The sequence below is a fragment of the Buteo buteo genome, chromosome 7 (genome assembly GCF_964188355.1).
Source record: "Buteo buteo chromosome 7, bButBut1.hap1.1, whole genome shotgun sequence".
In the NCBI taxonomy this organism is placed as follows: domain Eukaryota; kingdom Metazoa; phylum Chordata; class Aves; order Accipitriformes; family Accipitridae; genus Buteo; species Buteo buteo.
Window position 1 is genome coordinate 19,515,850 of NC_134177.1, and position 22,891 is coordinate 19,538,740.

At 39.7% G+C, this 22,891-nt stretch overlaps 1 protein-coding gene across 6 annotated transcripts in view; it reads right to left on the minus strand.

The window, feature by feature from the left end:
- Positions 1 to 14,995, minus strand: part of RHBDD1 (rhomboid domain containing 1) — a 61,158-nt gene extending 46,163 nt beyond the window's left edge. Inside the window, exons 1-3 of one of the 6 annotated variants that reach the window (XM_075031833.1) lie at positions 14,836 to 14,995; positions 5,272 to 5,790; positions 1,463 to 1,595 (exon numbers count right to left, since the gene is read on the minus strand). In XM_075031833.1, coding sequence (XP_074887934.1) covers positions 1,463 to 1,595; positions 5,272 to 5,704 — 566 coding nt within the window. In that variant the 5' untranslated portion in view covers positions 5,705 to 5,790; positions 14,836 to 14,995. Of the gene's footprint in view, positions 1 to 1,462; positions 1,596 to 5,271; positions 5,791 to 6,685; positions 6,749 to 11,347; positions 11,363 to 14,178; positions 14,606 to 14,628; positions 14,748 to 14,835 lie in introns of those variants that run through there. The other 5 variants (XM_075031832.1, XM_075031836.1, XM_075031831.1 and 2 more) reach the window with 5 other exon arrangements.
- Between the last annotated feature and the right edge of the window lie 7,896 nt (positions 14,996 to 22,891).

Consider the following 22,891-nt stretch of genomic DNA (forward strand, 5'->3'; position numbering starts at 1 on the left):
AGGCAAAGCTTAGAAGGATATTACATATCTTTTAAAATTTCCCCATAACAGCAGCATTAATGAAAAAGAAAACAATTAACAGATGCCAGTAAAACCCTAAATCCTCTTCTAGCACACAAATCAAAGTTTTCAATAGCATCAATATTACTTTTGAATCCTTCATTGGTTATGGATTCTCAGGTGATCCTGATAAATCATGCCACGATGGCAGGTCCAAATTTATTGCATGTCTTTCTGACTGGACAGAATTCTGCCCCAATTACTGACCTCTTATCTATTCAAAACTAAATTCTGCAACTTTATCTACAAAGGGACACCATTTAATCAGACACTTCAAATATTACAACATGCCCTGAACACAAAGATGAGCATGTAAGAGCAATGCTTTGAGAGCTACAATTGTTATAGTTCATTTCAAGGTAGTTGGCAGTTACTAATTAAACATGTGTTCTGGGACATGAATTTCCAGAGATTACTACTTGTTTTCTATGGCCCCCATTATCATTTAAGTGCTGTGAAATTGTCCTAACTATCAAGATTGCATGTAACGATGTAGACATTCTTTAGACCAGGCAGCAATCTAAGCTTCCATAAAATTATGAAAGGCTTTTGACATTATTTCTGGACATTCTATACACTTCCTACCCCAAAGACATTTCTCCAGTAATGCAACTGAAAAATAACAGCACCCAACCGCTAAACTCATGCTTTTCCTCCACCAGATACAGTATGATATGTTCATGGTTTTACTTAAGACATAATACTCTTTCATTATTCTTTAATAATAAAATAAACAGTAGTATTAAACAGATCACCAAATAAAACTATGTTCAGCTAGCATGGCAGTTTATATTTTTCAGAAGAATGTTTTTAATGCACTGAAAACTTTGGTTTTATACTTGTAGTAATGCCATGAAAGTGACCTCTCAGCTCACACTTAAAATTGCATTTGGGACAGAGCACTACAGTTCTTCTACCTTTTAACCTAGGATTCCTTGCTGCAGTCAATCAGGCAGTAAGTCATAATGCAATAAAACCATTGCTTAGCACAAATAATATTTGAATTCTCATTCTGGTCTAGGAGATGTTCTATCTGTGATATCATAGTATCTCATTAGTATGTCAGTACTGCTCCCCTCTCTTTTTTTAAAAATCTGAGAAGTGTGAAATTGTAAATAAACTGTGATTTGGTAGTTTGTAAGTTTGGTGTCTGTACTTCACATACATTCTCCAATATGATTGACAGTTATAAAATACTATACAAGAACATTACTGATTAGCAACTAGAGCTCCAGAAATCAACTGCCAAAGAAGAGAAAGGCACTATTCTCACAGAGGCAGGAGCAAATGAACAAATCCATTTGGATACCAGTTAATGCTACACATACTTCATAATATATTTCAAACCACTTCAGGTAGCCCAAATCTCTTCTCGTAACTTTGAAATATTAAATGCACTTACCCTGGGGAGATTAAATGAATAGCCACCAGCTCTACCCAACAAGCATATTTACTGGGTATCTGTAATCCAAGGACACTGCTGACTCTTCCTGGATTGTAATGGTTGTTAAGAACTTTCAAAGCAAACAAGACTCCTGCAAACAAGAAGAAATCACATAAAGAGATAAGTACTTGCACCCAAATAATAAAGAAATGCAAACAACTTAACTACTGAAATTGAAGTACCATGCAGTTTCACAGCAGCACAAAGCATACTGTTGCATGCCAGAACAGTTCTGTTTTTTCAGTGATACTTTTCAGTGACTTTAAAAAAAAAAAGGATTAAAAAATTACACATTTGTATAACAGCCAATTCTAAGTTGCTTTTTAATATGCCTACTCACTGTAGCTATTCAGGTATTCAAAACAATACAAGCAATTTTAAAATGGGAGTTCTGTTTGACATAATTGACAAAATTATTGAACTCAAAAAATGTTCCGTGAGTTGAGAAAAGCCATTACTGAAAACAAGACAAACGGAGACATGTGAAGCTCAACAGTAGGCTCAAATTCTGAATTAATGGAAAATCATCTTACATATATTCCAGAATCACTTGTTTCTGAAAAAAAAAAGTACATAAATCACCTTCACTCACAATAAATAATCATTCATTTCTAATTGGCTGCAACAGTTTTATCATGCAAGCAAATAGCCAATGACAGAATGAATTCACACAATTTATTGGAACTTTCAAAACGTTTTTGAAAAATCTCCTCTCAAGAGGAAGCCCACACAGTTGTCTGAAAAAAACCCTGAAAAATTGACAAGTAAAAGATTTGACATGAAAAAGATAGAAGAGTTTAACATCAATACAGATATACTAAATAAAAACACAAAAAAGGTTTCCCTCCCCTTCTAACACCATAGAAAACAAGAGATAGCAAAATTTCTTAATCTACCCAGTGATGTAAATATTGCTGTTTTAGGATCAAATACAAACAGGAATGTGTGTATGCACATCCACACACACTCATGCTATTTGCTGCTGATAAAACTGGACTTGTTCAGAAACTATGAATTTACTGAAGGGGAGAAATATTCAATAGCAGCAGTGTAGTTTAGGAGTCATCTCCATCCAATCCACCCTGAGCTCGCCAGAACCCTGTCTATACAGCTTCAGGGGGGTTTTTTGGGATGGTTTGTTTTTTTTTTTTTAAAGGTTTAAGTGTCTATTGGAACTGCCTGACCTGGTTGTCAGGTTCCATGCAAGGGGACAAGGGGCAGGTCTGTTTCATCCATTTAAAATAAAATAATAAAAAAAAATCCAGTCATCCTAAAACTCTTAAAACCTGCTAAAGTGAATGAGTCATAAATATGCATACTTACTGGCTCTTAAAGAAATAGCTATCAGGAAAATACTTCTATTTTTTTCAACAGCTGTTCCATATACATGCCACTTGCCCCAACTGAAGAGAAATTACCTATGCTGAAGATCATGCTGAGAATGTTGAAGGTTTAGAAAGATCAACTATACATACTGTCAGAGCTACTTTAAAATCTGCTGCCCAAATAATGGTCAAATGCATGTGCACATAGGCTGCAGTCACACATTTCCAAGCTTTGAATACTAAAAAGATGCTGCAGAAGGTAAGTGACATCAGAACAGGTTGCAATACTCAACGCTAGATCTGAACAATGCATCTTGCAGAACATGTAAATTAAAAACCAGTTAGATAATCCCTAAATTGAGAAAAAGCTTGACTTCTTGTCCTCTGCACAAATGTATCAGAGGCTTAGTCCCACTCTCTTTTTAGTTCACTAAAAAACCCAAAATATATATTCCAGCTGATACTGTAGTATGGCTGACATAAGTCTCTTGGAAAGAATGAAATGGGGACCCCATCTGGCCCATCACCAATGCTCTCCAGCAACTTGGTGCCTTTCGCAGTAAAGCATGGGAAGCCATAACCCTGCATCACCTGGATAATTATATCACTAAATCTAACTTCCCTTCTGTTGGTTCAAGGAAAGGGATGTGTAAGTTGCTTGCTATCTTGCTCAGTGAGAAGCTGGAGACTAATCTGGTGAAAAAACCTTACAGTGAAATCTTAACACTACCCTATTATATGGTAGTATTATATTCCCAGTTATATAGTATAAAGAAGTTTCATCATAAATTCTTGAAATATTCACCCTTCTCATTCCTATTAAGAACTGGATTGATACTAAGCTGTTTTAAGGTATGGACTGACAGGAACATAGAGGAAAAACCTCACATGGATCGTGCATTGTATAAGTGAACACCCAAAATGGATACTACTTCACAACTTCTAGGTCTCAACTTCTCATCCTACAGTCTACAATGATACAAAAAAAGAGATTCAAAAAGAAGCTTGAGGGCAGCATCTCCCAGTTGTTCACAGAGAGTAGTATTACAGAGCACACTTCCCCCACAAATCACCCAGCAACAGTTGGAGTACTGTATAAGAGCAAAGCCTAGAAAGTCCAGCTGAGACTAGACTGAGGGCACATATTTCAGTCATTTTACCACTAATAGTAAATACTCAGTAGGGTTCTGCAGTCACTGTTAGGGAACAGCAAGAGTGAGATGCTCCACAAAGGAAGGGTATCAAAAGGGAACAGGGAGGCAAGCAGGCGGCAACCTCCCCAGTCGAGGCCCGGTCCCATAGTCCTTGGGCAAAGCGCACTGGGCAGGCTGGTGATGGTAAGTGGGGTTGGCCAGGAGCCCAGATCAGCAGGCACAACCTCCTGACAAAGCAGAGCCAAAGAAAGTCAGGAAGTCAAGTCAGGCCAGGTCAGCGAAGCACATGGCCAGGCACGGTGCGACGTAGCTCAGACAGGGACAACGCAGAGGGCTTGAGCTTAAAAGCAGCTGCTGAGCAATGGGGTAAAAGGCCCCCAGCGAAGCCTCTCTCAGCTATCTCGCACACCTCTTTTCCCGCTAGTATGAGGTAGGTCGCAGCTACCCCATGTCAGAGCTGTCCTTAAACACAGGCAGTTAAACCCCTCAGAGGAAGAGGTTGCACTCAGTGCCCCTACAGCCACCATAAAGGCCAAGATTAGAACTGGGTATGTCTTCTTACCAAAGGGTGGGTGACCAGATAATATCTGAAGCTCCAAATGAGCAACTACCAGGATGTTCCAACTAGTACAGATTCAAATACCACAAGGAACCCTCAGAGGTGGTATTGAAGCACCTTTCTCAGAGGTTGAAAAGGAAGGCTTGCCTTCTAATGCCTTCTAAGGTCCCAATGACAGCAAGGAAAAACCCTACACACCTAGAAGAGTAGTGTTACTTCTCCACTTAACTGCAGATTTTTTTAAAGACAAATAGTTCATTGACTTGAAACTTTGATCTCCTAAATGAGAAGACAAGACCATCACTGGAAGATGACCAAAATCAGGTGCTTGGATGTTTCTAGCAGAAGCAAATTTAGGGGAGTCTCTCTAAAGACAGGCATGAATAATTTGTAATTTGAAGACAAAAATTTTAAAGTGATAGGCTTTTCCAGAACACACCTAACAAGCATTATTGACATCAGAAAATGAAAAGCTTCAGACTTCAAATAGTCAGTGACATTAAACAGAAAACATAATTCTACTAGGATGATCGTCATGTTCTCAGGTAAAGACACTGCTGGTCACAAGAACATGAACTGAACCACATAATGTTCATACCTAGAGTACATGCTTTAAATTAAAAAACAGGATAACTGTACTATCCATTTTCTGCATTCAACAAATATTGTTATACACTACTTTCAAGTATTAATTTTACGTATGTAAATTGGAACAGCTATGTGCCTTACCTGAAAAACCTACGGCACAATTCATTTCATATGAAGGATCATCCAGAATTTCCATAAGCATGAATTCCAGCACCATATAAACAACTCCAATCAGCACTGAAAATACTGCAATTATGTATGCAAACCATATGCTCTTAAGCTTTTTTTCCAGCATTATACCCTTCCAAAGCATGGAAATCATGTTATAATATAAGTGCCAGTCATCTGCATGGTGGACAGGAGAAAGCAGTAAACGCTGCCAGTTCCTTCTGTAGAAGCCTTCATTTACACTGATACACACTTCAGACAGTGGCCTCACAGGATTCAGAAAGAGAAAAATGTTCAGTGCAAGTACCCCAAGGGTAACAGAAGGAATATTCTGGAGACCAACTTGAGAAATTTGATAAAGCAGCAAAAGCAGTCCAGCATTGACTCTTCCCTGCCTTCGTTGCATTATTACTTCTTATTCAAAAAAACGTGAAGATTATTTCGATGTCTAGTCTTGTGTTCAAATTCAAAACCATCCAAGTTTTGGAAATTCTGAAAGAAAAAAGATAACTGCATTATTATACATATACAGGGGTGTTTTCAAGCTCATCACTGGTTTTGTTTTTGTTTTTTTTTAAACACAGCAAATTCTTCAAGCTAATCAGCTAAGATCTCTTCTTTAAATCAGAACAAAAATTCAAATAAAAAAAAATCACAATTTTTAAACTGGCATAAGACACAAATAAAAGGGATTTATACAGATAATCCAGACATGCATTGTGAGAAAAAGGAGTCTGCAACCTCTCTTTCATGTCCCTGGACAGGCTTTACTTCATCTATAAAATTCCTGGGTGTTCTACACATATTCTTATTAATAACCTGATTGACTCAGAATTATTAAAATTTCAGGAAGGGAACCAGTTAGAAATTCTTCTCTAGAGTCTTGGTTCTCAGGCTTCCTATCTTTGCTACATATATAATTTTTTTCATGACCATTCTTCCAACCTTTACAAATATTCAATACAAGCTAAGAGTGAAAATTAAAAGTTACAATTTCAAAAAGTAACAAAGACACAGCTAAGTACCCCTAAACGTAAGCTTTGAATATTGTTATTGCTTTCCTAGTGACTAGAATTCAATGTCTAGTATAAAAGTATGCGATGGAGAAAAAAAACTGTAGGAGGAAATCATATACAAGAACAGCATATAAAATTTCTAGACAGTTATAGCAAAATATTAATCTCTGCCCTATTTATGCCAGATAAATTGGAGGATTAAAAAGGGCTATAAAAGTTCTAGGTCTAGCTAGAAATAAGGTTACTGTGGCAGAAACTGAGGAAGGGCATTGAGCTAAACTGTGCAAGCCTATAAAGAGAGGAGGGAGGAAGCTGCATTGGAGAACACAGCACAAGGTGATGTGGAGTTTCTAAAGAGTGGAACCACCTACAAAATACAGGAAGAATTTCAAGTAGCTTCTGAGGGCTACCCCAACTTGGCCAGTACTACTATTTTAAGTTCTCAAAACTCTCCAAGGTGACACAACAATAGCGTGGGCAGTCTTCTCCACCTCTAGGATGCCAGTTCTTCGCTGAACTATTGAAGATACATCATGCATTATTTCACACATCAATATCAACTATGCAAAGTCAGTAAAATACACTTACTCTTCAAAACTTTGCCATCAGGTTGCAAATGAAACTTCCTGAAATATCTAGATACATACAAAATTCTCATCTCAACACCCCATTCACTTCCTTTCCCATTATAATATAAAATAGTTAGAATAAGTTGCTAATATACTAACTATTTATTTAGTTTAAATTCCTTTCCAATTCATCACACCAAATGCTTCCTCTGTAAACATTTTTTATTAGATAAACAAGCAACAATCTAATTCTTCGGGAGGACAGCAGAAAAAAAAACGTGACGCCTTTACAAGGAAAAAAGGACAACAGCTCAAGATGCAAAACTTAACATTCCACATTATATCTATCAGGATTTACTAAGTTTCACACTTCTACAGATCATTGGTATGCCTGCAAACATTTTACTAAACATTTTTCTTTAGGTATTCAGAATATCATTAATAATTTGATCAGGCTGTACCACACAAAGTAAGTGAACACATGGAAAAGAAGGAAATAACCTCTGAATGATGTAATCCTGTAACAGCAAAAGGAGCTAAGAAAACTGCACAGGGCTGAACATCAAAGATCATCCAGGGGCCAGCCTACCTACTCTACTTACATCTGAGAGGACCATATACTTCCATGTCAGTACACACATATAATTAATCAATGCCACTTCTTATATTTAAGTTATTCTGATCTCTGGATTTCTCTTTAAATTGCATTTATACTTATTATAGCACTTTAAGAGAAGGAAAAAAACCCTGGTAGCGTCCTCAAAACAACTGTAGTAGAACAGAATGCAAGTAAACATATTTGCTACATTAAAAGGAAATTCACCGCATTTTTTTCCCATGGTCTAATCTCAGAGATGCTACATTAACATCTAAGCCTTGCCTAAAACAAAGTCAAAAGAGCAGAAACACACTTTATACCAGGCCTTTTGAACACATAAACAACTACTCTGGTACCTTTAAAAACCAGTGTCTAATCCTCACAGTTTAACTACAAGAGACTACAGCTGTAGTCCCTACTAAGTTAAAATGAGCTAAGACCTCTTAAAGTATAAATTGATTGTTGCAGATAATAATTAACATTGTCAGCCTTTGACTTTCTAATGTCAACGTTAGTAAAAAAAAAAGTACTGAGATAATCGCAAGTTTAATCAATGTAATTCTCTTTTTCCACACTACATGCTCTGATACCAGATATACCAACACCCCCTAACTGTTCTTATATGCATCTGCCCAAACCCCTGACTTGCCTCATACCACTGACACAGCTACATTTTTTCCACCACAAAACAGCAGACAAAAACTGTTAGAATTTAAAAGTCAACATCATTTAAAAACAAGTTACACAGAAACTCCAAAAATCTTGCCATACCACCTTGTTCAAACTGCCAAATACTACAGTGTTACTTTTTAAAGTTTCCACTCCCTCTTTTGATATTCTCTAATTTCCAATTTAAATATTTTTAATATACCTGCACCTAGGAAGAGAAACCCTCATACAGCACATATCTGTAAAATAATCATGTAACATGACTGAGAATGGTTTGCACCATGATTACAGTAGTGCTATGTGTTATAAATCATTCCCATTATTTGGAACAATCAAAAATGTCAGCCAAGACACATTATATGTTTGATTATAAAGGAAAAAGATATAAGAAAGAAAACAGTAATTATTTGAGAGCTTTCTGGAATGCAACTCACTTAAAATATATAGGGCTTTCAACTGTTTAAACATTCTTGCTCAGCCTCTACTGTGTTTATTAGAAGCCTAATGAGGTTTGAAACAATGAAGCACTTATTACTTTTTCTTTTTTGAAAACATGCCACCCACTTCAAAATGTACAAATTTCCAGAACAGACTTGAAATGGACATTTGTCTTGCATCTAGCCTGCCACGTGTCTGCATTTTTGTCACCTACTCAAGATAAATGTCTGAACTAACCATTCCCGGAATTTGTTTGTTTGTTTTGTACTAACCAAGTGCAAAGCATTTAAACTTTTATTTTTACTGTGACAACCCCCCTTACTCATTTGACAACCATAAAATATTATGACTTCATATTACTGAAAAATCATGTAATAAAGTAAATATTTTAGTAAATACCAGTTAAAATTAAATGTTATACTGTGTTTTCTTAGAGCCATAATTTGAAGTTAGAGGAAAAGAATCTCCCTGTACCCTTGCTCCCCCCAAAATGGACATAACTACCCTAAAATTTTGATTTACTTTTATGTGAAGCAAAATCTAGCCCATTACCCTTCTCCTAAAAAAAAAATCAAGTAAAAAAAATCACACCATGACATAAGCCTAGATTTTTATGAATAGACAGAAGCATATAAAATCTCATTCCCACCAATGGTGAATGCAGTCATGATCTACAGATTTTGCTGTTATCTGCATGGCACATCCTGATCTTCAGACCTGTCACCAACCTTCCCTCTAGAACTGCTTTGTTCTTCTCATTGCTTTGCAATAATGATTTGTAATGGAGGCACTTTAGCATTGTATAACTCTTCACTGAGAGAAAAAATCATCCCAGGGTTACTCTTTCAGTTCAGATCAGGAGTATGATTTTGAAGTTAATTTCTCCATTGCCCCCACTTCACCGTGGTTCACATTGTGGAGTGGCCTGAGTGTGCATGAACTAGTCTCTTTTCAGATAAAACTAAACCAGATGTGTTCAGGAAAGAACCCAATGCACTCCATAAAATATTGCACATTCAGCCTACATGTCCAGATTAAAGCTACACCTATGTAAAAAACACCTGAAACATGCGAAGGATGAGTATCAGATCCTGAGCATAAACCATTTCACACTACAGGTAAACCTCAACAGGCCCACACTACTTGTCTATGAAGATAGTCTCAGGGTACAAAGATTTATCCAAGTAAAGACTGAAATAGAGCGTTTTTAGGGCAAAAGAAGGATCCTACACAGGAAGCAGAAGCAAACTGTAAACTCTTACTACTGGCCTCAAACTTTGGAAGGAGGGAGGAAGGCAGGCATAACAGAAAAAAAAAACAATGCAAGAAAAAGCTCAAAAATTTGAAACATAATGAATCATCCTGTTTAATACATATGCAAGGAGAAGGTCGACCACAAGCTGTCACTTACAGTAAGCTTTGAAACACATAGTCAATTACGTAGTTCATAACAAAAGACAAGGTTGTGATGTAATTATAAAAGTAATCACTTTATTAAGAATTACTTCTGGATTAATCAAATGTGCCCTTAAAGGGCATAACGTGCTTTCATTCACAAAGGAGTACTGAACTTTAAACTGAAAAAACACAACATTTCAGAATAGGTATAAGTCATCATACATCTGTAATACAAATGATTAAAATGACTGTATTTGTCATTTTGCATAAAATGACAAATGATTAATGACTTAAAATAATTTAAGTCAGTAACTACCTTGCTGAAAGGAAACAATACAAAGTTAAATATCAACATAAAATGACTGCATAAAAGGCTACGTCACAAAGTCTTTTTCTTTTTTAATGTCCCACATTTTATTTTAAATGTCCTTCAAAGTTTTCTGTGAGAATAAGGAAGTTCCTGTGCCTCTTATGTCTGCTTCAGCATGGAAACTGAAAATGTGTTATAGTTCTTTAATCCTCTTACGTACTACTAAAAAGAAGCCCTTAACAACATAAGCTTTTAAGCTAACAACTTCAACTTAAAACTGAAAATTGTGTTCTGAAGGGTGTGACAATTACTGTTCACAATAAAACATATACATGGTAAACAATACACACCAAGAATACTTCTGGACACCTTAACCCGAGATAAATGAGACAGTTTTCAGAGGAAAGAACAGAAGGGACTAGGTCAAATCTCATACTTTGCCTCACATCTGAAGTATGAATATTTGAGACACTAAGCATACAGGCTTTTAATTGCCTTATTAGTTTGACTACTGCTATTTAATCTAAAAAGAAAAATACTCAGAGGCTGCAACCTGTCCATCCTTCAGGTAAAATACAGAGTTATTCAAATTGTTTCATTGTAATTATTAACTTGCAACAGCACTGGAAGCCCTGCCAATTCAGGACTCGTGTTTTCATTCACAAAAGAGAAATCAATTTACTTTATATATTTATCAAATACTTAAATTTAATTAAAATCAATATACAAATCTAAACATCAGAATGAGCATCCACTGGACTCTTCTTTAAGGCTTATCATTGTAAAGACCAGTGTTGTGGTTTAACCCCAGCCAGCAACTAAGCACCATGCAGCCGCTCGCTTACTCTCCCCCCCCACACCCCCCCCAGTGGGATGGGGAGAGAATCGGAAGGAAAAAGTTAAAACTCGTGGATTAAGATAAGAACAGTTTAATAGAACAAAAAGGAAGAAACTAATAATGATAATAATAACAACAATAAAATGACAACAATAATAAAAGAATTGGAATATACAAAACAAGTGATGCACAATGCAATTGCTCAGCACTCACCAACTGATGCCCAGTTAGTTCCCGAGCAGCAATCCCCCCACCCCACCACCCTGGCCAACTCCCCCCAGTTTATATACTGGGCATGACATCCCATGGTATGGAATATCCCTTTGGCCAGTTTGGGTCAGCTGCCCTGGCTGTGTCCCCTCCCAACTTCTTGTGCCCCTTCAGCCTTCTTGCTGGCTGGGCATGAGAAGCTGAAAAATCCTTGACCTAGTCTAAACATTACTTAGCAACAACTGAAAACATCAGTGTGTTATCAACATTCTTCTCATACTGAACACAAAATAGAACACTATACCAGCTACTAGAAAGAAAATTAACTCTGTCCCAGCCGAAACCAGGACAACCAGTTATATTCTCTGTCATCATTTGACATTACTAACACTATTACTAAAATGTGCTGAAGATAACTATATTTTATCCATCTGCCTTCACCTCCTACATGACATCCACTTCCAATTCAAAGTCTTCAAATTATTTCAGTTGGCTACACTGACACTGAAGTCATAGCAAGCAACACTTCCTTACGCCATGCAAAGACACAGCATGTAGAACCAACAAGCTTCCTTAGGCCACTCTCAGGCACACACAAACTTGAAAGTTTTAATGCTAGCAGAGGTCGGTCTGATTGTCCAAACAGTCCCTTGGTTCTAAGGAGCTACTCCACCACTATGTACAGCTAGAATCAACTGCACATTTGCTGTCAGAACTTCCCTCAGAGCCAACAAAGTTGACTAAGCATGGACTAGAAGACTTATTCTGGAAATTACATTATGCATTTCAGACATCACCTTGACCCTCAAGCTGATACAACGCACTGCAGGCAACTTACACATTGGGCATTACACTGCAGCCAGAATCTAAACAAAACCAGCGATCCCAAGTTGCAAGAATAAAAATAAAAGCTAGAAGTTAAAAAAGGCAAAAAAAAAATCCCATAGTAGCAATATGAGAAATATTATTTGATATAACAAAGTCTTCGAAACCTCTTCAGTTTGTGAAAAATCAGAACAATTACTGAAAACTTCTTTACACTGTGATCCAGGAAATTATTGAAAATAAATGCATTATGTGACTAATCTACCACTGAACTCATTCCTTCCTGATCTTTTAGTTTCTCTTAAGTTTTCATTCATTGAAAATAAAAAGAAAGAGTCTCTTCAGGATTTATACAGGAGCCACAACAGCAATCTGTTACCACTGCTTTTTTTTTTTTTTGGTTAGAAAACCTAAAAGCAACACAAGAGATAGTTCTCTCTAAATTTATGTCACATATAATTAGACAGATAGAGCATTTTTGACCAAGCTAGAAAGAAAAAGGAGTATGTCAATGGATAATTTCTTTCTTTGAAGCATCAGCTGTTGCTGAACCTCTATGGTCAGTTAGTCAGAATTACTTTATCATGATATTTTGAGGGGAGATAATGGACATCTTAAGTCCCTTACCAGTTTTGCAGAAGGAAAGGGACATGGAAGGGTTTGATAAGTATTCTTACTATCTCCATCTCTCAAAAGATGGTAATTAGTAACTACCTCTCAAAACACTATAATGCATCTACACATAATTCAAGTTAGAGAAGTAAAATATAGTTGTATCACTGTACCGGTGAAGGTGAGGGGATATCACACTTGTAAAAAAAAAATATCAGAACAACAGTGGACTGCAGATTAGGCCACAGTTAAAAGTTTTAACTTCACAGAAGTTTAACTACTTTAATTAGAGCCAGCGGTTTTGGGTTTTGGGGTTTTTTTGGGGTGTTTTTTTTTTTTACTTGATTGCAATACTTACACTTCTATAAAACTGGGTAATTATGCCAGAAAAGCATCCTCCTTTATCTCATGAATTTTGTAATATAATTAAAATCAAACAGCCAATGCTTCCCTGACTCTACTTCAGAAGTATGAAGCACAAGGGCTCTTACAAGTTTAGCATTCCTTAGTTTGTGTTGCTTCAAAGGAAAATTTGTCTACAGTTTGTAGGAGAAAGGAAGGACAGGAAGCATACTTTCTAATGAAATCCATTTAAAATCATACTTCTTAAATATACAAACAATTCAGAAAAATACCCTTTCTAGTTTTAGCGTTAACTCTCGTCAAGACCTCTAATCTCTGAATTAACAAAATGCAGCTCCAGGAAGAACATAAGTGTGCCATCTCAGGAAATTAAAGCAACTCGGGTATCATTAAATACATTTTACAAACAACTGAATAACTTAAACTCAGTATTTACACAAACATAAGAAATTTTACCAAATATAGTTGAGGTACATTTGTCACTGTTTCTCCTTTGATACAGGTGCAAGTTATTTGCACAGTTGGGTTACTGGGAGTTTTTCTACCATTTTATTTTAACAAGAAAATAGTTCTGGTCAGTCTGTTCTGGGTTTTTTTTAATCAGTTGATTATTTACATAACCTGTAAAAAAATACTGCTGTAGGGTAATGGAGTAAATTAAAAAACAAGAATGTTGAAGCCACCCAACTATAATGAGAAGCAGCGCATATTACGGTGTCACTGCATTCAAAATGAATTTGCTGCAGTTTACTGATAAGACAGGCGTATCTGGGGTTGGGACCTTGGGAACCAGCACTGTCACATCCCCCCGTTTTTGACGTGACAGACACTCTCTACTCTTGCAGGCACTGCTTCCTTCTACCGTCTCGAAAGCACTCGCAAGAGCAAAGTCCTACAGAAACCGGGGCGGGGTGGTGGTGTAATGCTAAGAGTTGTTAGAGTGGGAGACATTAGGCATTTACGCGATTTCTGAAACTTAGTTCATTTCCATAAACTTCGCTCCGCCACTCTGCTTCCAGCGGAGGGCGACTTACAAGAAGCCAGCTCCAGAGAGTTAACGGCTTCAGGGGAAGCCTTCCCCAGCCCAGACGCTTCTGCGGTGCTTTTGTTTCGGCGTACCGGACGGCCTCCTGCACAGGACGGCGGCGGCTGGCCAGACGCGACACCCAGGCCCGGGCTGCGCCCCTCGCGCCCACCTCGCCTCACGGCCGGCTCCCGCCCTCCGCCGAGGAGGAGCGGCCGCCGCGTGCCGGGGCCCTCACACCGCCTCGCCGGCCGCCGCCGTCGCAGCCAGCCCGAGCCCTGCCAGCCCCGCGGCGGGCCCAGCCGGGGCGGGCTGAGGGAGCGGGGGGAGCACGCCCGCCGGGAGGAGGCGGCAGGGCGCCGCGGAGCCGGCTGCCGCCTCCCCGTCCCCGCGCGGCGGCGGGCGAGGGCACCAACCGCGCCGGCGGCGGCGCGCGCCCCCTCCCCGCCTCAGCACTCACGTTCTCCGGCGCGCGCGGCGGCGGCGGCAGCACCAGCCCGGGCCCTCCCGCTGCGCCACGTGACCCGGCCGCCACTCGGCGGCGAGGGAGGCGGTTTCCAGCCCTGTCCTCCGTGGTATCCGCGGCCGCGCATGCGCCGGCAGGCGTCCGGCCCGCCGCGGGCATCGTCCGCCGGAGAGGCGAGCTGGGGGAGAGGGTCGGTAGTACCTGCGGCAGCGCTGCGAGGGTGCTGCTGGCGGGGGACGTTATAACTGACGCAGAGTAGCCGGGCCCGGGGAGTAGCGCGGCCCAGGGGCGGCAGGCCGACACCAGGCTCGCTGCTACTCGCGTAGCGCCCGGTTTCCGCCCTGTAGCTCAGAAGGGTTCCGCCCAGGAGCTGAGGCAATTACTGAGGAGTGGGCGACGGCCTCCTTTTAGCTTTATCTGCACTGCAGGCGGGAGGGGGTGGTGTTCAGGCGGATACAAATTGGCGAAGATAAGGGGGTGTTGAAGAGCGGGCGAGGAGCATGCCGGCTTTTAAGCAGAGCCCCTCAGCGAGTACGTTCTGGTGAAATATCGGCTCCAGGTGATAAAAGGTGCCTGACTTTTCAGTTGGAAGGCTTCGAATTGTGTTTATTCTAGTAACGTCTGTGAAAATATCGGTTACTGGTACTACTTACCATTAAAATGTGTAATTAGGTTCCCTTTGAAAATGTCTTGCTGCACATGCAAAACAGTAACTAGCTCTGTAACTTTAATAGTTCAACGGCTTTTTTTTTTTTTCAAGCATTAAAGGCAATTGGATGAACGTGTTAGTTTCCCTTGCAGAGACTACTATGGTGTTAAGTATTATTCCCCAAATTTGATACAGATACCTAGACCTCAAGCTTTGTTAATAATATTCAGTAGGGAATACATTGAGCAAATTATAAATGCCTAAAATAATAGGTTATCATGGAAATGTTGGCAAGCTGATGGTGCAAATATGTGACTAGAAATGAATCATACAAAATTCATAGCCAAAGCTACATGTAAACGGCCCTATTTTGCTGTCATTTATGTGGCACTTAGGTTCCATAGAACATTTTGGCAACTCATACAAGTATGTCATAGAATTTATAAGAAAATTGTATTCTGCCCTTCCAAAAACAGCACACAGCTCAGCAGACTGGCAGGCATGAAAGGGGCTGAATTCCTAGAAATAGGGTGGAGATCAAGTTAAAGAAGCAGGCTTTGCCAAAACAAGCAACTTCAGCATAGTCTTCTCTTCCAAGAATGAACAGAAGCCAAAAGAGGAGGGCAGATTCAGTGTGTGCCACCATTTAGACACGTTATCTTAAGCTCCCTAGTTTTGGCACATTTAGATCTGTTACCTCAATTAATGCTAATCATAATAATTCGTAGAAATCACAGGATGTGGGAGTTATAAATGCCTAGACTGATAGATTTTCAATCATACACCAGGTTTTCTATAATTGGCACCATTTTCTGTAATAGCATACTCCATTTTCATGCAATCACAATTCCAGTCTGTAATTCTTAAAGATGCAGTATTTACTGCCTGAGTACAGGTCCAGATCTTACTACTGGATGTACAAGTCCTGAGGTTGTGGTTCTTTTCTGGGACCTAGAAGATCTGGATTCATTCTTAGTTCACTTCCTGGGTCAACCTGAGCAATCATTTATTAATATTCCGTCTTTTCAGGTCCTTATGGATACGGCACGGATAATCAAAGTCACAGGAACAATGAGAGGCTATGTAAATGAATGATGTGTTCAGATGCTATAATTAATGGGCCACATATGTAGATAGATTAAAAAAAAAAAATTTTCTTGTACTTTTTAGCCAAGTGTAGGATTTGATACCCATTAAGTTCTTAGAATTTGTTTTCTTCTTGTTCTATACAAATTTTGCTAAAAAAAATGCAGATCTGGAATATTTTATACTTGCATAAATAGCTAGTTCTATTGGGTTTGCGGGTCAACTGACCACACTGGTTAGAAAAAAAACCAAAACACCTGCTGCTCTCTTTCTTTAATCTCAGGCCACGATTTACCTCATGGATTTCTTTTACCTTTTTGTCTGAATGTTCATTTTTCTTATCAATAAACTTGAATAAAATGAGAAATACTGTTTGCAAACTACAACTTTTTTTTTGTGGAAAAATTCAAAAGTTGATGAATTTTATTTCTTTAGCCTTGCTCATACATCTGTGCGATTACCCAGCTTTCCTCAACATGAAACATGTTCTTGAGTAAGAATAGCAATTCAGTTTGGCGGAAGGGCTGGCACATAAAAGGTTAGTTGAGTTCATGTAAGACAATATCCCTTTCCATTTCAGCGACTATTAACAGTATAGGTTCTGTTTCCTAGTCATGGCTGGCCTGATTAGAAAGAGAATTCAATACTTGGAAAGAAAATAAGGAAGAAATAAACAAAAACATCATTTTCATAACCCATGTACACTTAGCACAGGAGTGACGCATACGGTTAGCGCTGCTTACGCCTTACTGCTAACTATATAATCCATGTAAATATTTATAATACAGCTATTATCAGTGTAAACATACAGCTTAGTCATGTGTTGACCCATAATGAAAAAGTGACATTGAGATCTTTCCTTTGCTTAATAGCACAAGGTTTAAACAGGTTTTTGAAGCAGTAGAGCAGGTCTCAGAATACTCATTTTTTCTGAGATTTATACCGAGGCTTTTCAACATGAAATAATTGGGAAGAAACAGCCTGCTATGGAATGCATGGATGCAAATTAAATCCATATCTGAAGGATATGTTTTTAATTTATGCTGGGAATCTGATAGCAGCATATTTGAAACACTGTGTATGTTAATCTTGAAGGAACTAGTTAGGACTAGTCCACAAATGTAAGAAGAATGTCAAAGCATAGTTATGGTAAAGGAACTGTGACTTTTCTAGGCTGTCAGTACATGACAGTGTTTACAAATAGTAGAAGAAGAGAGAAGCAGTAACTCAGAATTTGATACATGGAATATTATGAGTCTGTCAGAAAATTAACAAAATACAGATGCTTAAAGGATCGGTTTAAACATGTTACTAGTTTATATACAGCTATTGTACCACTGCTACCATTCTGGTTCTGAAAACAACATAACGCTTTGGAAACTGTGGAGGCAAGCCCTTCTGAGAGGTACGTACAGAAATACGATCTGATAGCAAATGTTTTGTATGAATTCAGGGCTTGCTCTTTCAGAGTCTTTGATCTGACATTAACTTTGTCATTGCTATGTAGCCCACCCATACTAACTTTTCCTTAGCTGGTGATGTACTTTCTCCAGTTCAGCTGCCATTACCACCCACACTATAGCTTTATAATACAATATGGACAAATGGAGTGAAAAATGTAGATGCTTTCTCTCCAGCTTATAGAGATAAAAAGGAATATATCCTGGAGGTTCTTGATCTGTTCATATAGTCTGGCGGAAGGAATAGAAGAAACATCTGGTGGAAAATAAAAGAGTGTATTGGTCTGAACGTGGGCCGGAAGAAACGGACTAACATCAAAAAGGTTTCACAACACTTACAGCCAAAGGGGCCTTTGATCATCTAGTCACCTCCTGCTTATCCAGATACTTCCACATTGCATTGAGAGACTTCAGTTAAACCAAAGCATTTTCATCCTCAAAAGCCTAAGCTGTTGTATGTGACCAGAAGAGAAGAGAGTAGGCCAAAAGGCAGTATTAAGGAAATTAATGTGTGAAATACGCCAAGAAGATGGTACCAGGCAATCCCTCTACGCAACTAAAGGGCTTTCTAAAAAAAGGTATCAAAGAGAATATAATTTGAGATCACTGGTACAAAAAACCTATAATGTAAAAAGTTATTGGTTATGGAATAACCAGAGTAACCTGCTGTCATCTAAAATTGATTTTAAAATACGTATATGCAAGCATTTATCTTAATTTTGCTTGACCATAGGAATGTTAAATAATCATTACTAAAACAGTCTGAAAGTTGTTAACCATAATAATACTATAGGCAGAAAATATTCTGTTGAATACAGTTCTTTTTTCAGTGGCAACATAATTTACATCTCATCATTCACAGTTTATACAAATCATGAAGTTAAAGTACATTCTGCTGCTGGCAGGGAATTTTTTTTAATACTGTAGCTGTGAAAATTTTGTGATTATTTCCCATTTCTATAAAGCATTCACATAATGTTTTCCTTTATGGAAAGATGGGGTTTGATCCAATTTTTAATGAAATTTTAACTGCTTTATAACATGGATGTATCAGTAATCTGGTGACATCTTTGTGTGCTGCATTGGCCTGCAGGATGCCAGGACAGTGGAAGCGATGTGCTCCCCCAGGGAGATGAAACGTTGATTTGTAGTACTCCCAGGTTCCCAGCTCTCAAAGTTGGGCTAATCCAGAGGCAATACTGGAGGGCTTTATCTGGCACTCCTTGTAAAGAAGGATTTGTCAAAGATAGTAAAGGAATTTCTCCAGAAATTACATTAAGCCCCCTTTTGGAAGTCTTTTCTTGCTCTGTATTTTCTCATGGATATATAAGTAGAATTGAGGTTCTGCATGTTTTTGTCTTTTTACGCTAACCTTCGTTCTACAACGTATATGCTCACCAACCCAACTCATGTCCCCTGCAGAGAGGTTGAGAGGCAGAGGTGGGGGTGGGGAAGCCTTTGGAAGATGGGCTGACACCAGTGAAAGACTGTTCCTAAAATTTTACTTCACGAGTCAATCTTTTTACTTCTGTGTTCGTGCAATGAGAGAAGCTGTATTTCCCTTGGAAGTTGGAGCCCCAGAAGTAGTGAGGAGGCATAGTATGTCATAATACTCATAATATTCATAATATTGAAATGGGAGTTGATTATTTGTTTTTGGTTACATAAACCAAACTGGTTTTAACTTAATGGGCTTTCTAAAGTTGTCTTTAACATATTAAGTTTTATTTAACAAAACTAAGCCTAACAAAGGCATCTGTCATGGTCTCAGAGCACACTGATAGGCCTTAATTGCCCTGACCAGCCTCATTTGGGTCCCCCTACCCACACCCCCTGCCTGGGGGCTCAGGAGCTCCATTTAAGGTCGGCCTCAAGGCTTCAGGCTCTTCTTTAGGGGGGCTGTAGCAGTGGTGGTCTCCATCTCCACCACAGCCCTGCCCTGGCTATGGGCCCTGCTGAGCCAGGCCTGGGCTGATGGCTCAGTCCAGCCATCCTGGTGCTGTGTCCAGTCCTGACTTCTCGGACTTGCCTCTGACCTGCCTCATCGCTGTGGGTTGCACTGTGATTTGGGCTCTTGGTTGAACCCAGCTCCCAGCCCTGGACCTTCCTGGCCCCTTGCTCAGATACCTTGGGGCTGGGGCCCCTTCACATAGGTCGTTCCAGAGTAAGAAAGAGGCAGATATGATATTCCAGGCAGCGAATCTGAAAGTGGCAATTCAAAGCTGGTAAGCTCTATCAAAGCATTATTTTAATTTTTTTTCATTATTGGCTCTGTTTTTAAAAGAGTCGGTAGAAATTACAAAGCTGCTGTAGAAAGAAGTAAATTAAGTGAAGATCAAACTGGCTTTTTGAAGCATTTAAGTGTTTTTAGCATAGAAAATAATGTATGAATTATAATCAAACTAAGTAAAACTACTCAATATCACCAAACCTAGGAGCTTGTATTTTGTAGCTAAGTGTTACTCAGGTTCAGCTCTGGAGAAATTTCACTCTAACCTGGCAAAACAGAATTTTCTGGCAAATATATTTTTTGATCAGTGAGTATAGATGGGAAAAGCGGACAAGCTTGCAGGTGCACAATACTTTATTCAGATCTGAAATAGAAGCAGTGGACTTCAAAGTTAGATAAAAATTGAGGGCCGTTTTCCTTGATTACCTTTAGAGCATACTGGAAATTACACATAGTAACTGAGCGGAAATAACTGGTGAATCTGCCGGGGATGATGCTTTTTCTTGTGTTTGCATAGGAAATGAGCATCGGTCTTTAGCTTGGTTTTGAGCAGCAAGTTTCACCCCTGTTTTTATGGTAGTGCTGTTGTAGCCATAATGGTCTCCTCAGGACAAAGAAGCGTGCAGACAGACATAGTACTGCTTGTTGGTGGCACCAACAAATGCGGATGGAAGCCCCCTTTCAGACCTGCGATAGCAGTGGAGATGCCTCCACGTTGTACTTCTGCGACGGCCTCCTGTGACGTGCAGCTGAGGCTCAGAAACGGTCTGCCACGGTGCAGTCACTGTGCAAGCAGCTGCAACAGGCTGCTGTCCTAATGCTCCTGTTTATTTTCCACTCTGCTGAAGATGATTGCCTGTCAGTCCTCTGCTGATAGAGCTTTCTAATCTTCTTTAAACAAAATCACAAGGCGAGGTGCTTGGGATCAGATCAGCCTGCCGGCGCTGGGTGGGGCTGGAGCAGGCAAGATTCACATCATCCCCTGCATGTGCTGAGAGGCAGCAGGACAGCTCCCAGCTAGAACAAGTAATCTAGCCCTGGGCTGTCCTGTCCCACAAGCCATCTCCACAGTGGGAATCTGACACTTCAAAGGCCACCTCTGGAACAAAGCAGAGGTCAGGGCAGAGGACTTGCGAATGGCATGGAATGAGCTCCGACAAGGGCATAAAGATAGTGCTTGGCCATCTGCATGGGTGTTTATGCAAACTTTCGAGGACTTGTTCAGGTTTCTGGGGATCTTCCAGCTTTCTAGGTAGAAGGGCAAGTTTTTCAGCCCTTGGTGAGATGAACCCTCCCACTTCCCAGAGTCAAAGAATTCCCACAGAGATTGCCCTGGGGACCTCTTCCTCCTCTCCTAAAAACTTGGGAGAGTCTATTTGCAGCTTTTTCTTTCAGCAACTGAATAATATGTATTTCTGCTACCTGTCACATTTATTTTGATTATTCATTCTGTGTTTTAACTTTGATCTGTGTCCAATGAGCTTGAGAAATAGATTTTTTAATTACTTTCCTTGTTCTCTTTACTGGCTTTCCATCTGTAAAATAATGGTCTCTGGCAGCTTTTTGGCTTTTGGCATTGCAGAGTACCTAGATCAGTTACAATGAGGTGACTCAGCGTTCTGCACAGCCGCTTGTGAAGATTTCAGCCAGGCCTTTGCTTGATTAATGAGCATTGGCCCATTCTCAGGACAAATTCATGCTGGATTTTGCCCAAGGGCTACAGAGTGGGCACTCCAGGGAATTTAGTGGAAGAAATCTGTACTTGAAATGACTTTTCTTTGAGATCTGTTTACTTAATGATTGCTTGCTTGAAGGTAATACCACTGATAAGGAGGAAAAGCCAGTCAAAAACGTAAAGAGAAGTACTTCCATTAGATTTTTTTTCTCCTGTTTGTGTATTAAAATCAGCTCTCAGAGGAAAAATTATATGGCAGACCCTATACTGGGCCAAGTCCCCAAGGTCAGTGGGAGCTCACAAGATGTTAGCTTGCATCTGCATGGTGCCTTTCAACAGTGGTATTTGTGACATTGGGGACTTAGTGAGCAGTAGTCCCCCTTTTGCCCCTGCCAGAGCAGCTTTCCTCAGTGAAGACTGACATATCCATGTTGATATTGATCACCAGCCACATATATGAGCATCTTTTAGTTGATTTCCTGAAAAATTAGTGTGTGGCAATTTTGCCTGCTTGCTGGCCTCCCCCAGTAACTTCTGAATCAATTGATCGCGTCAGTCTCATCTGACAGAAGTGTGGGTTGCTTGGCCACCCGTCTCACAGAAGTGTGCAGCTCTACCACCTCCTGCAGCTGCCCCTCACGGTCAGTCTTTTTGGTGAGGGGAGCTGCTCTGTGCCATGTGATGGGAACGGCCAAGGGTGTGCATGCAAATCCCAGAGCTGAGCTCAGGTACTGGAGGCATGGCAAAAGATACCAAGTTTGTCTAACAGGCCTGTCCAGCACTGATCATTTTTAGCTATGCCCTCTTGGCAGCTGGGGGGCTGTGCATTGGTAGATTTGCAAGTAAGCTTACACAGCTTTACCTGCCTGTACCATGTGGTGGTTCTTTTCCAGGCAGCAGGTCAAACGGAGATGGGCAGGAGACTTCAGAGAGGCTTGAAACCATTGGGTTGGAAATGGGGAGGGAGAGGGGTAAACAAGCAGTATGTAGGAAAAATGCCAGGGAGCTGACAGTGTTATGATTGAACCTGATATTCAGAACAGGCAATCAGGGTTAATTTTTCTGCTATTCGTGACTTCTACGTTTATATAAGAAGTTGGACACCTGTTTTGCTGTACCATTGGGGGAGGGGTGTTGAAATACTTAGCAAAAAAATC